At 42.8% G+C, this 17,125-nt stretch overlaps 2 protein-coding genes across 8 annotated transcripts in view; one reads left to right on the forward strand and one right to left on the reverse strand.

Annotated features, from left to right (window-relative positions):
* CENPM (centromere protein M) overlaps positions 1-17,125 on the reverse strand; it is a 461,530-nt gene that overhangs the window by 299,081 nt on the left and 145,324 nt on the right. The window lies entirely within an intron of this gene.
* On the forward strand, positions 392-12,308 carry SMIM45 (small integral membrane protein 45). The gene is made up of 2 exons (XM_085601075.1): positions 392-1,381; positions 5,567-12,308. The coding sequence occupies exon 2, from the start codon at positions 5,569-5,571 to the stop codon at positions 5,773-5,775; it is 207 nt and encodes a 68-aa protein (XP_085457201.1). The 5' UTR covers positions 392-1,381; positions 5,567-5,568; the 3' UTR covers positions 5,776-12,308.

Consider the following 17,125-nt stretch of genomic DNA (forward strand, 5'->3'; position numbering starts at 1 on the left):
TGCAGTATTTTCAGGGGAATTAAAACAATTGGTGCTCAAGTGAACATAGACCACAACTTCCAGAACGGACGGATACGTGAAAAGAAAATTCTAGACTGATGCAAGGGCTACAAGGCAATACTAATGCATACATGTCAATGGCAGACATTATCTGTTTTGTAAAACGTACGCTCTAGCCTTTGGAAATCACAGGGTTGACATCTGCATTCTAATTGTCGCAGAAAGATAAATTCTTTCTAAAACACTGCTGCTGGGCGGTGGGGGCGGGGGCAGAGGGAGAGAGAGAATAGAGACTGCGCAGCCTGCTGCTGCGGTAGTTGCCCTGGCAACTGAAGATGAGGGATTCAGTCAGTGTCCTGAATGTAGAAATGATAGAGACGTGGATACGGGCTACAGGGTGACACAGCCAGATGAAGAGAGATGTGAGTCCACAGAGAGATAGCACATACAGAGGAAAGACCCCGCTGGATGAGAGAGCTTCCATCTCGCATGGCTTAGCACCTACCACGTATCCACCGTTGCTTTCGGAAGTCCCGTAGCCTGGGATTGGTATTATGTATCCGTGCTTGAATACGTACGGGTTTTGATGTCTTATAAATGCCTTTCATATGACTTGACCTGGGACACAGGAGAAGAGGTTCTGTGCCCCAGAATATGACTGGTCATTGACTGCCACCCTTAGAGGGCACCATCCTGCTCGGGCATCCCGAGGAAAGGACAACTGAAGGTGATGGCGCAGCATCACGCTCAGGTGAGGAGGTGGACGGAAACATATTGAAGATTTAGCATTAGCTTGTCCATCACTTATTGGAAAGAGTGTTACCACCGCGCCTGTTCACCATCAAATTGCCATTGGAAAGAGCGAAGGTGATGGCGCAGCATCACGCTCAGGTGAGGATGTGGACGGAAACATATTGAAGATTTAGCAACAGCTTGTCTATCACTTATTGGAAAGAGTGTTACCACAGCGCCTGTTCACCATCAAATTGCCATTGGAAAGAGCGAATCCATTACTTCTGCCGACAGCGCAGTCATCCTCAGAGAGAAGATATCAGTTGCTCCTGCCAGTGGTCCAGTCTTCATCAGAAGGTGGTTATCCATTAGTCCTGCCCATGGTCCAAGTAGCTTTGGAAAGAGATTATACGTAGCCTTTGACAAAGTCACCATTGGACAGAGCCTGCACATCACTTCAGTCGACTTTGCCAAACATCAATGAAAGAGCGATCAAATGGTCCTGTTGGGCGATACATTCATTATTCACTGTAGCTGCCGATGCACCTCTGGGAATTAGAACGTCCTATCAATCAATCCTGCTAAGTCCTATGTTCTTCGCATTGCTATTGCTACGGCTAGGCACAGGGTGGTACCCCCAGCTGAGGCGGTAAGACGGGTTGAAAACATCTTATCATGAGCATCTACCTACCTATAACTATTAACGTCCCAGAACTGCAAGAGCAGAGTGTGCTGTGTGCACTGCAGACTTGTGTTTTTGACCCCATGCTGTTGTAGCATTGAGTTTTTTAGGCCCATGTAGAGGGGCACTGATAGAACAAGAACAAGGAGTGTTGCGGGGAAGGGTTGAGGTGCATCATCAGAGCTTTCTGCGGGTTTCAGTATTTAAATACTAGGGGAGTTGCAGGGCAGGACTGAGGTGCACTGGGGCAGGCGGGTGTGAGCTTCGGTACTGGAAAAGCAGAGGGTGCTGAAGATGATGGACTTGAATTGTCAGAGCTGTTTGTGGCTCACACTATCAGAGTAACAGACATGGTGTAGAGCATGCTTGAGGTCCCTTTGGACAGCTGTTTGTGGGTCCAACCACTCGAGTGCCGGCGAGTTCCAAGGGTTGGGAATGCCGTTCACTGACAGAGCCTTGTGTGGGTGTCAGTATTGGTACAGTAGGGGGGCATGTTCATTTCCTGGTGCTTTGTTAGATCTTGGTGTGTGGGTTTTAGGATTGCCACAGCAGGAATGCTTTAAGTTAGAAATTAGGTGCATTGACAGATCTGCACGTGGGTTCCAATAGTGAAAGAGCAGAAGCTCTTCACATCAGAACTGAGGTTCATCGGCAGAGCTGCGTGTCGATCCAATTACTGACATATCAGGGGGTGCTGCAAGTCAGGTCTGGCGTTTTCCACATCAGGGTTGAGGTGCACTGACAGAGCTGTTCGTATGTTTCAGAACTGCTCTAGCAGGGTGTGCTGTAGGTCAGTTTTGGGGCGTATTGATAGAGTTTTGACAGGGACTAGAGCAACAGAGCGTCTATCTGTCAGAAGTGAGGTGCCTTGGAAATGCTGTGTATGGGACTTAGTGTTGGAATAATAGATGACAATGCATCTCCAGATTGAGGTGCATATGCAGATCTGTGTGTCAGTTTCACTGTTGAAGAGCCAGCGGTGCTGTAGACAAGATGGAGGTTTATTAGCAGTGCTGCACCTAGGTCCTAGGCTTGAACACAAGTGAGTGCCCTAGGATAAAACGGAGGTGCATGGCACAGCTGTGTGTGGGTCTCAATGCTGGAATTCTAGCAAGGTTTGAAGGATTAGGGCATTAGTACACCCGCACGAATATCCTAGAACTTGAACAGCAGGGTATGCTGCAAGCCCGGTTTTCGATGCATCGGCAGAGCACTCTGTGGTTTCTGGTACTTGAAAAGCAGGAGGCAGGGCCGACTCTAGGACGGTGCGACCGGTGCCACCGCACCGGGTGCTGACTCTTTGAGGGGCCCCCGTGTTTGGAAGTATTTTATGGTTTTTAAAAGCACCTGCTGCTGCATTGCTGGCCTCCGGCAATTTTCATACAACAATAAACATGTCAAGATAACTCCAGTGATTCATGTTCTTCCTGGAGAGAGAAGGAGTTTTGTCTCATGGAAGTTTTAACTCATTTTATGGTAGCATATAGGGTTAAGATGCCTACTGCAAAGAACCATGCAGATCACAAAGTGCATATAGTTTAAATAGGTCAGTGCTTTTGTCAGAGAGATCATTTTGTTACTAGCAGTGTAGATTGAAAAAATCCTAACATGGAACAGTGAGCTAATAGCTGTAATCAAAGTGCTGCATGCAAACTGCAAGGTATAGATTAGAGAATTATGATGTTTCCTCGATCTTTCATTATTTTAATGTTTCAAAAAGGGTTCATTTTGGTTAAAAAAACTTGTTATTAAGTTTAACCCCCAACCAAGTATTTATGTTTTTAATTCTGAGTCTGTGCTTCTCTAGACCAAACACTCTTAAACTATACTGTCACTGTTAAAGGGTGGTAGTGAGGGAGTCTGTGGGGGGTGCCAACAAACATTGTCGCACAGGGCGCCGCCACTGCTAAAGCCGGCCCTGGCAGGAGGTGATGCAGGTTAAGACTAAGGGTCACAGGCAGAACTTTCAAAGACTTAAATAGTAGGTGGGTGCCACAGGTTAGGTCTGAGATGTACATTTGGAAATGCTGTAATGCAGTGAAATACTGACTCAATTGAGATTAGAGTGAGGTTGAGTGTCACAAGAACATTTGTAACTTAGAAGAAGGCATGGTATTGGAGTTAGGTAGGCGGGGCACAAGGATCACAGCTTAGAGTGACGAACTGGCTAAGTCGCATGGGTGAGGCACACAAACGTTTAGGGTAGATTACAGTAGCAGTGAAGACAGAGTGAGGCAGAAGAGCTACCAATATGAAGGAAATGTGACAGAGGAGGCCCATGAATGGGGTGAGGTGCAGTGAAGGGACCGTACGCTCAGTAAGTCGTAGTGAGGTATACACTGCCCCCTTGGCTTATCGAGTGGAGTGAAATGAGTCAATGGCTTGTCGTTTGCAGTGAGCTAGAGTGATCCCATGGGTATGGGGCAGGGTACAGTTACTCCAGGACTTCTAGAGTGGGTTAAGGTATAGTAACCCTGTAGCTTGGTGTATGCAGTGAAGCCGAGTGACCCCTGCCTCACCACAGGTTGGAGTGAGTTGCACTAACCCTTTGACTCATAGGCTAGAATGAGGTAGAATCACACATCATTCCTATATTGTGATTCGCTGGACCACCTCGGCTCTTAAGCCTGAGGAATCAATTGGTTGTATGAAGGATAAGTTCCCAAATCTGGTTCATAAACTGCATTGAGGTACAGTTGTACTTTGGCTCAGAGAGTTAGAGTGAAGCGGAGTGATTTAATTGCCAATATATTTCAGTGAGGCACAGTAACCGCGTGGCTCACTGAGTAGAATAAGATAGAGCAAGTCCTCAGGATTAGAGTAAGGTAGGCTGACCCTATGGGTATTGATTAAAATGAGGTAGATTCGCACTATGGTTCATAATCCAGACAGGTAGACTGGCACCATTTCTTGTAGATAGGAGTGCAGTAGCGGGATATCACAGGAATACCTTGACTAACCCCACGACCTGTAGACTGGCATGAGGTAGTCATCCAATGGGAAGATTTAAATCGATTAACCCCTTGGTTTAAACAGCTTATTGAGACAGTTACCCAATTTTTTCTGGAGTGGATTGAGCTGTAGGTTGTAGATTAGCATGAGGTAGAGCGACTCCAGTCATATTCTGGAGTGATGAGAGACTCCTTGAATTGTAGATTGTCAGGAGGTAGAGTCACCTCATGCCTCATAGACCGAGTGAGGTTCAGTGACCCGCTTGACATGTAGATAAGAGTGAAAACAGAAGACCCATTGTCTCGTAGACTGGAGTGATAAAAAGTGACCAAAAGGAATTGGAGTAAGGGAGATAATCACCTTGCTTATAGATTGAGGTAGAGTCACGCCACTAGATGGTGTAAGTTAAGTTACTTGTTGGCCGGAGGACTGGTTTGAACTAGAGTTAGAGTGACCTCATGGATTATTGAGTGCCATCTGGAAGTCAACCTTGATTTATAGATGGGAGAATGGTAAAATAGTTCATTGTCTTGCAGACTGAAGTGAAATGTGTATTCTGCCATGGGTTGTAGACTGGATTCAGGTAGAAGGAACTATTGGTCAAAGAGTGATTTGATCTATAGTAGTTACGCCCTGGCTCGTAGGCATGATTGAAGTAGAATGGCCCTTCGGATTGCAAATTTGAGAGAAGACGAGCAACACCATGGCTTGTAGACTGGGGTCAGGTAAAGGGACCTTGTGACATGTAGACTGAAGTAGAGTGACCTAATTAATTACAGATTATTATTATTATTTTACAACAAGTTTTATTGGGTTTTACAAAGCTCCACCAATGGCGGAGCTTCAACATGACACATGTAAGTATTCAGGCTGCACCTTAGTTTAGTAAAAACGTCTGTTCAATTGTTGATGAATTGCAGATTACTGTAAGGTAGATACATCCGAAGCTCATAGACTGTGGGTAGTTACGGTTAACCAGTGGAACATAGGCTGGTTAAACCTAGTGTGGCCAACTTGGTTAAAGAATGGAGTGAGGCAGAGCACCTTCTTGGGTTGATTACTAAACTGAGGTAGATTAGCCAGAAAGTGTTGTAGTGAAGTCGAACGATGCCCTGTGTCACAGACTTGATAGAGGTAGACTTACCTTAGGACTCTCCCATTCTTTTTATGGCCCTAACCCTGCCTGTCTTCTCCCTGCAGCCATGCCTCACTTCTTGGACTGGTTTGTGCCGCTCTACCTCATTTTCTCGATTCTTATCCTGATGGGCTTCGGTGCTTGCATCTACTACTTTGAGCCCGGCCTTCAGGAAGCCCACAAGTGGCGCAACCAGCGGCCCATCGTGAGGCGAGATCTCCGCAAGACTATGATGGTGCGGGACAACCTGGCCTTTAGGGTGCCTGATGCCTAAAGGAAGACATGGTCACTCCAATCTAAGTATTACGGAGGTTCATGTCCATGGACAGTGGCCCAGAGACTTCTTTGGTGGTAGCAGAAGATCCTGGTCCGCCCTCTGTGCCTTGGTGACCTCGCCTGACTATTTTGTACCAATAGTTTGCCCATCTTTTGTCATCTTTAGCAATGTCCACATTTTCTGGTCATTAATCAGTGTCTTGTTTTGTCATCCATTTCCACATCTATTCATCAAGCATCTCTAATAGATCTTCTTGTAACATCTCTTGTTCCATTCTTCTGGTTGTTTCTCCTCGTGTTGAACTCTCTCTCTGACCTCTTTACCTGTCTCATCCTAGTGATCATCTTCAGCCATGTGGACTCTTTCAGCCTTGTTCAGCCATATCTTTTATTTATTGTCATTCTTCAGTTCGAACCCTCCCAGTCATCTCCAGCCATTCCTCACCGTTGTGGTTGTCTTATGCTGTGACCAAACCTATTAGCCATCTTCAGCCACTTTCAGTTCTGGCTTAGAGATGGCATTAGCTGTCTCACCAGCAAAGGAAATCATAAATAAAAAAACCACAAAGAGGCTTTGGGTCAACCCTCTTCATCCCTTGCTCAGCTGCTATCCACATTTTTCTTTTGCCCACCACAGCATCTAGCATGGGGAAATTCACTTTAGCTATTTTCTCTTTTTCACCACGTGTAGCAGAATTGTGCTTATCTGATGCGCACACTCGACTAAAAATAAGTGCACTTTTTGGGCTTGTGGCCCAATACTTTACCAAGTTAATGCATTTTTATTTCCAATCTTTATCCTTTCTTTATTAGTCATCCTTGTTTTTTAAACTATTTCTCTGGGTTACAGTACCGAAGCATTACTAATCATACTTTCCTTTGGTGTACATTAAAGCTAAAAAGGAGTTTTATACCTCTTCTAAGTACACCTAAATTTACGTACGATCACCAATTTATTTTACATTTCTAATTTGTATTGCAAGCATATAGCTACCGGATTTACACAACTATACATATTCTTTTTTGTCTTCATTCTATTTTTGTGGCGTGTGCTTGCTCTGAAACATAAAACAAAAATGAACCATGGCTCCAGCTTGCCACAGTCAGACCTATTGGCTTTGTGGAAGGTTGATTATACACCTGTTTATTATTGTTTATTGCTCTTCAGTTCAAATCTCTCAGTCCTCTCTAAAAATGCTGGTTACCTTCAGTCCAACACAAACCAATGACTTACCTTCAGTAATACCTTGTCATCTTGCTTGTCTTCAGCAATGTCCCATGCTTCAAGCTGCTGTCTGTTCTGGTTTCCATACGGTCATGTCCAGCCATATCTCTTCCGAAACGCCCGACTATTCCTGTCACTTGTTGCAATGGCAAGACTTTGTGGTTCTCTTCCACCATATCCCACCCTTCCATTTATCTACTGTTATGCATTGTCTTTTTGTTTTTTTCCAGCTGTGTCTCATCCTACATGTCATCCTCCCCCCTATCGACCCTTCCCATCATCTGTCAGCTCTGGCATGACCGCATGGCCCTCCTCCACATTATCCAACCCTACCAATCAGTATTGTCTATGTCTGCCTCTTACAGTCACATTATACTGTTACAACTGGTCAATTGTAACAATAAATCGACTGATCAAAAGGTCTACCACAAAACTGTTTTACAAACTGTAACAATGTTGTAAATGCTTGACCAGAGAGACATGAAATTTAGTGAACAGGCCAGGATTGTGGTAGATGACAGCGGCACCTAGTCTTCTGAAAAGGCAGCTGTGTATCATGATGAGAGGGTCTTGGTGTGATTGCACTCAAGACACACAACATGATGGTATGCCGCTTAGTCGAAGGTCAATTTGAAGAGGTGGGTCCCTTGCAGAACTAGCAGTCACTTCATCACATCCAATCCTTCTTGTCGTCTTCAGCCATGTCTCATACATCTGGTAATGTTCAGCCATGTTTTGACCTTGTGTTTCCCTTCCAGCATGTCCACACCCTACAGACATTTTTTACCATGTCTCATGGTCATCTTGTGTCATGTCCAACTTTTTAAGTCATCTTCGGTGAAGTATTGCTCTTGTGGTCATTTTGCTTCATTCTCAGCCTTTCCAATCTACTTCAGCCAAGTGTTGTGTTTTAGATCATTGTAATTCTGGTCCAATCCTTCACGTCATCTCCAGCCATATCCCATTCATGATGTCATCCTGCACCATTTTCACCTTGTCCGCTCTACTTCAGCAGCGTCTTGTATTTCTGATTGTCCGTCTGGTACAACCCTCCTGGTCATTTTCAGTAATGCCTTGTCTTTCTGGTCATCTTCCGCCAAACCTATCTCTCATATTTCCATTTTTTCCAAGCATCATTATGTTATCAGAAGTATATATATATATATATATATATATATATTATGGTCATCTCCAGCCAAGGAAACTATTGTAATCATCTACCTCCATATCTTGTTCTTCTGACCATTTATAGCATGAGTTCCAGCCTATCTGGATAACATTTATGTTTTCTTTAGCATGTATATCATTCTCCCCATAGCTGACCGTTCAATCGTTGTCTTCTTTTTGTCAACTCCAGTCTTGTCTGTAGGTTCTGGTCATTGTCTGATGAGCTGATGTCACGCTGAACCCTTCGTGCCCCCTTTGCTCCATTCAACACTTGTAGACATCCATTGTCATGTCTTCCATCATCATGTAAAACAGTCTTAACCTTCAGTCCATGTTCTGCTTGGTTGATTTGGTCTGGCCGAATGCCCATCTTTTCATCAACCTTTTTGCCTACGATTTCTGATGTTGGAGTGTATTGATCAATGAGTGGCATTGCAAGTAGTCTTTATTATTCCTCCTATTCAGAGACTCTTTGGGTCGAGGGTTGGGGAGGAGAGTCTGTTCCATATGAGGCTCACCTTAGACGGGCCTTTCGGTCTGCTGACAGAGCCAGTCACATGCTGGTCTAACTTCCAACAGGTGAGTGGATCTACCACGAGGCCTAAAGGCTATCACAATCACCAGTTTGACCCCCTGTATCCATAGGAATGTACCAACCATTGATTGCAATAATATTCAGTGATGTCCGATGGTGTTGTGGGAGCCATCTGAACCACAGTCTAGTGTGGACCAATAAACCTCCAATTATTGGATAAGTGTCACAGGGGTCAGTAAGATCCATAGATGGGTGTCCTCAGACCTCCAAAAGAGCTTTTATTACTGTGCCCGCTTGAGGTAAACGAGTCTGAGAACGGATAGTACACTGGTAATCAGGTCGTATGCCTGTGTCAGGGCTTTTTGCATGGGAATACACGCGATAAATAGCAGAATGTCGAAAATCTTTGTAGTAACATGACCTTAAAAATGAAAAATCCTTTAGTTACACTTTGTTGTGAAGTCACCCTACCATGACCTCCGTCTCATCCTGGATAATTTACTTTTCTAACTCCAGCCTTAGCAATGAGGTCACAGGAGAAAAGGGAAGGTGACTGTAAATCATTCAATCATGTACATGTTTTGTTAATGTGAAAATTGTTTATAGGATTGGTTGCCTGCAGTCCACGATTGCATCATTTGGTATTTCTACAGCATGAATGTAGCTGAAGAGGAATGGAATGCAATACATATTAATAAGGGGGACTTAGGGACTATATTGCCAGAGGGGGCAATTTATGACCATTTAAATAAATATCAAGGAAGGGATGGGGAGGACTCCTTTTGCAAAGACAGTGTCTGGAAGCACACAGAGGGCTCGCATTGACCTTCAATGAGATATTGCATGCACCTTTGTGCCTCAAGTCTGGCTATGTCTTAGCTCCTTGTGTTATGACCACCTGAAATAGTTAATTTTTGTCGCCAGTGCCACATGTTTCAAAAGCATAAAGTGCAGGGGTCTAACTTTCTAAAGAGAAGCCGCTGATGGCATTACAGAAAGCCAGTGTTTCCTAATCTCAAGGTAGTCCTTCAGGTTGGGCTGATCTGGTTATAATTATTTGGCTTTGTTTGGACCACTGTCCCCTTATCATCCATGTAACCTCACAACTCATGTCTAGACGCCAGTGAAGCATTTTCAATGCTTGAACCCTTTTCAGTGCACTATGAATCCAACAGGACACAAATCAATACAAATGGCAGTCCGATGAAATCAACAATGCTACATTTAGTCACACACAAGTTGAAAATATGCAAACACGCAGAAGATGTCTCACACGAAAGAACTAAAATCACCAAGAGTACTAAAGCACTTTCCCATAGACGGAAACAATAAATAAATAATTAAAAGCAGTAGTCCCAGGGTGCCCTTCTGAAACAAGCACCCTTGGCCTAGGTGAGACATCATCTACAAAGCTCTATTTTTGTATACATCGTGCCCTGGGGACTAGAAAAGAGCAATATTTTTCTAATCCCTGTATTTTATTCTAGTCTGGTACTCAGCGTCTCTTCAGCAAGAGCTCTGCTTCACCATGGTGTACGGTTAAAGCCCCATTTCTGTTGTAATTAAAATAATTTACAGTGAACTGTGCTCTTCAAAGGCTTTGAGGGCAAAGGGAATTTATTTATCTATGGCTCTACTCTGCGCTCAGCAGTTGATAATAATTTTGTTTTTATCATAGCACAAAATGCCACAAATTGCTTTTTCTGAGTGCTAAAAAGTAACTTGATTTTTTTCCTGCTAAGTGTAGTGCTCAGAATTTTGGCATTTGAAAGGTGTGTAAACCTGAGTTGGCATTCTTTTCCTTGCCCATCTCCCCTCTGTGCACAAGTGGCATTGTCGTCAAGGTGGCGGACATGAGTGTTTCGACGTTCATGTTTAAAAACTATCAATCGCACTACAGTGATATAATCTGATGTACTAAAGTGAAACTCTTCCACATGTTAAAGAAATGTAGTTGTTTAAATTTTGAAGACATTTCATCATATGTTGACATGATATTTGTTGCATTATTTGCATGCCAAATAGTTTCAGGGCTCAGATCGTGTATGGGCTCTTGGAGCCCAGAAAGACCCTTTGCTCGGCCCAGGCTCGGTTCGCCCTCTTAAATCCTGGGTTCGCCCACCTCTAAACCTACTATGCACAAGCAGCTTAGAAGCACTGGTTCAGGGACAAAGCCTGGCCGCAGGGCTTGCCCAGCCCACAGACCCTGCTGCATACAGCAAAAAGCCATACACAGCCATCTTGGTGGCGCTTAGCTGCAGCCAGGGCCGTCTTAACCGCATTATAGGGCCCCCGGCAAAGCAGTGTTCTGGGCCCTGCCTTCACAACCACTTAAAGGAATAAAAATGTTTAACGGAAAATGTGTGTTAAATTCTGATCTGGGCCCTTATGCTCGTGGGGCCCCCGGGCAACTGCCCAGTGTGCCCATGCGTTAAGACGGCACTGGCTGCGGCCACCGAGCGCAGTCAGATCCACTACGCATGGCTAAAGGCCAAGAAAGTGGCACAGGGACCTCTGCCCAGAGCCGGCTGCACACAGATGAAAGCCACACTCAGCATCTTTGGCCGCACTGGGGCTGTAGCAGTATCTGGCTGCAGGCTGACTTTATGCCACACCGAGCACTGCACAAAGAGAGAACAGGATAACAAATGTACCTTTTATAAAATACATCAAATTTACTTTTGGAAAAATAATTTGAACATGCATCTTGAACACAATCCTCTTAGGCCAAAAACAACAGGTATAGGAGACTTCATTTACTGCCGCTTTTGTTAAAGCATGAGTTTATTTTGTTGTACATTTTAGAGGGACAAGCAGGCTACAGTGACTTCCAAACAGCTTTTAAAAGCTCTATTGGGTTTTAGTGCTTAGCTAAACAATAAGAGGCAACTTTTATGAGTCAGGGAAGATTACTAAGGTAGGTATAGCACCTTTGTAAAATCAAACGTATTTTAGCAACATCTATTCACGTTAATTGATCAGTGATGTTTTGGTGAATTAGGTCAACTAATGTGGATATCCTTGGTGGAAAATGAAAAACAATTATGGACAAAGCCAATAGGTATTTGAAAGCTGATAAAAGCAGTAAAAATGCCTGCCGGAGTGCAAAACAAAAAAAGGACCGCTTTGTGTGTAAAATGCATGCATGAGATAAACAATTAAATGTGAGATGCCAGCATACTTTGTCAGAGGAAAAGTTGTCCCCCTGTGCATTCCAATGAAGGCGGAAGGACACTCCCAAACAGCCAATAGAAAGAAGATGAGACTGTGGTCTGAAGCAAGATGTGATTTACAAGCCAACGGCTAAAGGTTCCTGAGCCAAAGATGCCAAGGGCTGAATGACGATGAACCAAAGCCCCTTACAGTATTTGTAGAATATAATATGTTGGACATGAATGGCACACCCACCATTACACTTCAAACCTAAAAAAAAACATGCAACATATCAGAACTACTCTGTAAAATAGCCATTAGTGTTGGTAGCAATTGTGGATCCTAATTAAGTATTCACCAAGCCATGTCTTGTGATTTGCTGTGATGTTGCAAACCAAAGATATATCACTTGTCAAGCGCAAACAATAATTTGATCAATAAAAGACGAGCATTCAAATCTTTTGTCTATTTTGTGTGTTTTAATGGTGTACCCAATATTTGTTATTGCATGAGTGTTGTCAATGGCAGTTATAGCTATCATTTTGGCATGTCCCTTTCATTTGCCTTGCATTTTTGCTTTACAGTTTTCTGTATTTCTCCTCCATTTTCTTTCCTAAATAAAAAATTGCCATTTTCTTTGAATGGTCGGTAAGTTACTTCTGAACCTTTATATTAATAGTGGGCGTACATGTGTTTATTCTAATCACCAGGCTTTTTCTTTCATCAAGGTTTCGCACACTTAGAGCTTTTTGGACATCCCATCACGGCACCTTTTGTTCCTTAACTCAACTGAGAAACCCACCGTATTCCTTGATGCATCAAATTACTCAAGTAGGATTAATTAACACATAACTGTAATTATCTACTGTCAGAATAAAGTTGTACGGTGAGTATTTAACCTTCATAGGACCAAAAGATTTTTTTAACTTCGTGTCATACAGAGTAGCCTGTTTTTTGCTGCTTGCCTCCTAGCTATAGACAACTGGAAGGGTCACAATTTCCAAACAATCTTGGCAAAGTCAATAGCCTTGATTGTTGTATGGTGTGAGGATTATGCATACATACGCCAAACAAATGTCACACCTACTGGACTAAAACGGAGGCAAAAGTATGTGAGAAATTGATGAAACAGTAAAAAGGTGGCTTTCTTTTCTGTAGCATTCATATTTCAAACATTTTTGTTAGAGCCCCCTCCCCAGTGCTCCTGGACTGCTCGCCAACTCATTTCAAGTACAAAATCATCCCTGGTGCGTTCCAGTGCAGGTGGACGAACACATCCAAAAAGCCAAAAGAAAAAGAATGAAACTGAAATACTCCTGTGGTCTGACCCAAAATGTGATTGACACTGCTTCAAGCAAATGGATGAAGGTTCCGTGGAAAATTATTGAATCTCTGAAGGAGTCTGTTCCCAAGCTGATTAAAGCAAGTATAGAAAATAACATGTTTGCTATAAATGGCGCAAGCAGCAGAGATCAGGGCCACAAATATCAGTGTGTCTTCTCAGCGTCCTGTACTCTGGCTTAAAGCTCTAGACAAGATTTTCAATGGGTTAAAATACTGGCCTAACAGGAGTAACAGCATCAGTTCCTGCCTTGCCTTTTGGAAGCCCTGGCACATCTCTTACTACCCCTGGTCTCTAGGATAACGAAAACAGCAGCAATCACGAACCGTTAACACCTGTGAAAAACCTATGTCTTTTCTTTTCTGTAGTGTCCACGTCTTTCCCTTCCCCTCGATCGTCAAATAGACGGGTACTAATAGTCAGAGAGATCAAACTTGGGATAGCATGAGCTGTAAAAGTGTGCAAAATGCCACTCCCACGACCCCTGGCATTTCCATGAATCAACATCATTGATTACAATTGGAGTCCATTCTATTTCCGGGTCACATACAGACACACAGACCATCATTTAGGCCCTATTGTTAAAGCCCAGTAAATATCAGATACATGTGTAACTGTATTCAGACAAAATATTGAGTTAGAAATGTCGACTTGCACAAATATCAAGTTGTAAATATCGTGACACAGAAATATCGACAACAAGAATATCGTGGTCAAGAATATCGATTTTAAGGTAAGAAATATTGTTTTTAAAAATGTAGAAGGCATAAATATCATTTGCAAAAATATAGTTGTTTAAAATAGCGATTTTTTAATTAGTGTTATGTATTTTAGTATATATTTTAAATGGTGATGTATTTTTAGTAGTTATCAATTTTATTTTAATTACATTTTGTGTTTTTTAGTTCCATTGCAGGTTGTGGGTTTATAGGGCAATAGGGTGGGCAGTAAATTAATTATAATAAATGAATGATTATTTTTTAATTTATTAATATTTATTTAATTGAGATTTTATAGTGTTAATTGTGGGAAGTAATTTATGAATAATTACTTATTAATTGGCTGTTAATATTAATTCATTAATTGGTAATTAATTATGGTAATTGTGTAATTGTTTTAGGTGGGGGTTGTGGGGTTTATGGGGGTAGAGGGTGGGAAGTATTTTATTTTTAATTAATTATAAGATGTTAATATTCATTTATTGATTGAAAATTAAATATGGAAATTGTGGAATTAATTTTAGGTGCAGGTTGTTGGGTTTATAGGGGTAAAGGGTGGGAAGTAATTTATTTTTGATTAATTAATAATTAGTTGTTAATTTATAATAATTATTTGACTGAAAATTAAAGATGGAAATAGTGTAATTAAATTTAGGTGTGGGTTGTGGGATTTAAAGGGGTGAAGGGTGGGAAATAATTTAAGTTTAATTAATTAATAATTAGTTGATCATTAATATTAATTAAATAATTAATATTTAATTAGGGTAATAGTGTAATTAATTTTAGGTGTGGGTTGTGGGGTTTATAGGGGTAAAGGGTGGAAAGTAATGTATGCTTAATTAATTAATAATTAGTTGATCCTTAATGTTAATTAATCGATATTTAATTAGGATAATTGTTTATTTTTTGTGTGTGGGTTTTACTTTTATAGGGGTGAAGGGTGGGGAGTAAATTAATTTTACTTACTTTATAATTAGTTGTTAAATACTATTAGCTTTTTAATTCAAAATAAGTTTTAATTGTGTAATTAATTTTTTTACAGTTTAATTTTAGCTGTGGGTTGTGGGGATTATAGGGGTAAAGAGTGGGAAGTTAATTAATTTTTATGAGTTTTAATTTGTTTTTAAATTAATAATATTTCTTTAATTGGTAGTTAATTATGTTAATTATGGAAGTACTTTAAAAACAAATTAGACGTGTGTTGTGAATTGTGTGGTGTTATTGGGTAGGAAATAAAAAACGACATTTATGTAATAATTAATGTTTTTGTTTCTAAATAATTTCTCATGTAATATTTTTTTGTTTGGATTTTTTAAAATCTTATTAAATATAATATGTGTAGGTATTTGTCATATGTATTTAACATTATAATATGTTTTTATTTTAAAACAGTTTAACAGGCAGAGATGGAGCGATAGAAAGATGGGTAAAGTCAGAGAAGGATATGGGGCCTATTCACAAACTGCATTCTGTAGTATTCTTTTTTTTTTTTTTTTTTTTTAAAACCTTTATTCAGTTTATCCGGAACACAGCTATTCAGCCGACAACCCAGAGGTTCGGCAGCTTAGGTGAAGCAACATTGAAATGCATTCGCACTGAACCGACAGGAGAGTCAGATAAAAGGTTCAATTTTAAAGAAACACCAACACAAACCAAACCCTTGCAAGGCGTTAAGCTTCGAGTGCACATGAGGGGTGCCCATCAGGGGGAGTTAGTCCCATTCATCTACCAGAGACAACACTATAATGAGAGGAGGGAGGGGGAAAGCAGAGACCCACAACAGGCAATCAGTCATCAACAATACGAACATAGCCGGAAAGAATCTCAAGGGGAAAGCTGCTCCTCTGGCTGATCCAGATCAGGGGGCAGACAGATGTCCCCTCTGTAGTGGTTCCATCGCCCCCATACTGCATGCCATTTCCGCGTGCGCCCTCTAGCACAAAAACACTGTCTTTTCCCTGAGCATGCTCCAGTCCATATTTTCCTTCCACGCTGCCAGCGCGGGAGGCACTGCCGAGCCCCACAGGCGCGCAATATCCTGCTTAGCCACCATGTTCCCCAGGGTCACCCACTGAGTTTGCGCGTCATCGAGATCGGTAGGACCCCAGACGTTCAAAAGACAACACCGCGCCTCCGGTTGCATGACAATGCCCGTCACCTCCCCCATCACTGCATGGACTCGCCTCCAAAACTCCACAATCACGCCGCATTCCCAGATGATATGTAGGAAGGTGCCCACCATGCCGCAGCCTCGCTTACATAAACCCTCCTCAGAAAAACCCATACGGACCAACCTAGGGCCTGTCACGTAGACTCGATGAAGTATTTTGAGCTGCACCAGCCGCAGACGCGACGGAATCGCAACCTCCTTAGGAGAGGAAACTGCATATTGCCAGTCCTCATCATCCAGTTCGAGGCCGTCCCTAGTCCATTGATCCCGCACCCCACGAAGAAGGTCAGCCCGGACATTAATCAGCTTCTTATAGATGAGAGAGATCGTGCTCTCCGGCATATGGCCATCCAGAATTCGGTCCTCCAACGGAGAGGACGCAGGCACCTTCTCACCTTCTACAATGACCGACCGCAAGGCGTGACGCACCTGGGCATAGCGGAAAAACTCAGTGTTCCCCAACTCATACTCCTTCTGCAGCTCCTCAAAGGACTTCACCTTGCCCCGAGCCAGCAAGTCTCCCACCCTTGAGATACCGATCAAATCCCATTTCTCGAACCCTTTTGTATGCCAAAGCTTCCCCAGGATATCCGAGTCAAACAGCGGGGTAGCAAGGGTAAGTCTGCCCCTCCAACCCAGGGAGTCCGTCGCCAACTTCCACACCCGCACCGCCACCCCAGTGGGCCCCGTAAGGGACAAGTCCAACGACTTCGAGTACAAGGCTCTGTGGTAACTACCGCCACGCAGCAGCCACCGATCCATAGCGAAGCCGGGGCTCAACGCCGAGCCATAGACGCCATGATTAATCGCGCACAACTGGGTAGCCCAGTAGTATCTGCGAATGTCCGGAAGCGCAATACCACCATCGTACCACGGAAGCGTCAACTTAGCGATCGCTATGCGCGGTCGCCCATCCCACAATAGCGAGCGTTGGAGGCTTTCGACCTCTCTAAAGTAACTAGTCGGGACCCAGTCAAGAGTATTCTGCAAGGCATAGAGGAAACGGGGAAGAGACATCATTTTAAACAACGCGGCGC

Source organism: Triturus cristatus, chromosome 4_2, assembly GCF_964204655.1.
Source record: "Triturus cristatus chromosome 4_2, aTriCri1.1, whole genome shotgun sequence".
Lineage (NCBI taxonomy): Eukaryota > Metazoa > Chordata > Amphibia > Caudata > Salamandridae > Triturus > Triturus cristatus.

What these genes read in the sequence shown, in the direction of transcription:
- SMIM45 (XM_085601075.1), top strand. Translation starts at nt 5,569, where the DNA reads ATGCCTCACTTCTTGGACTGGTTTGTGCCGCTCTACCTCATTTTCTCG.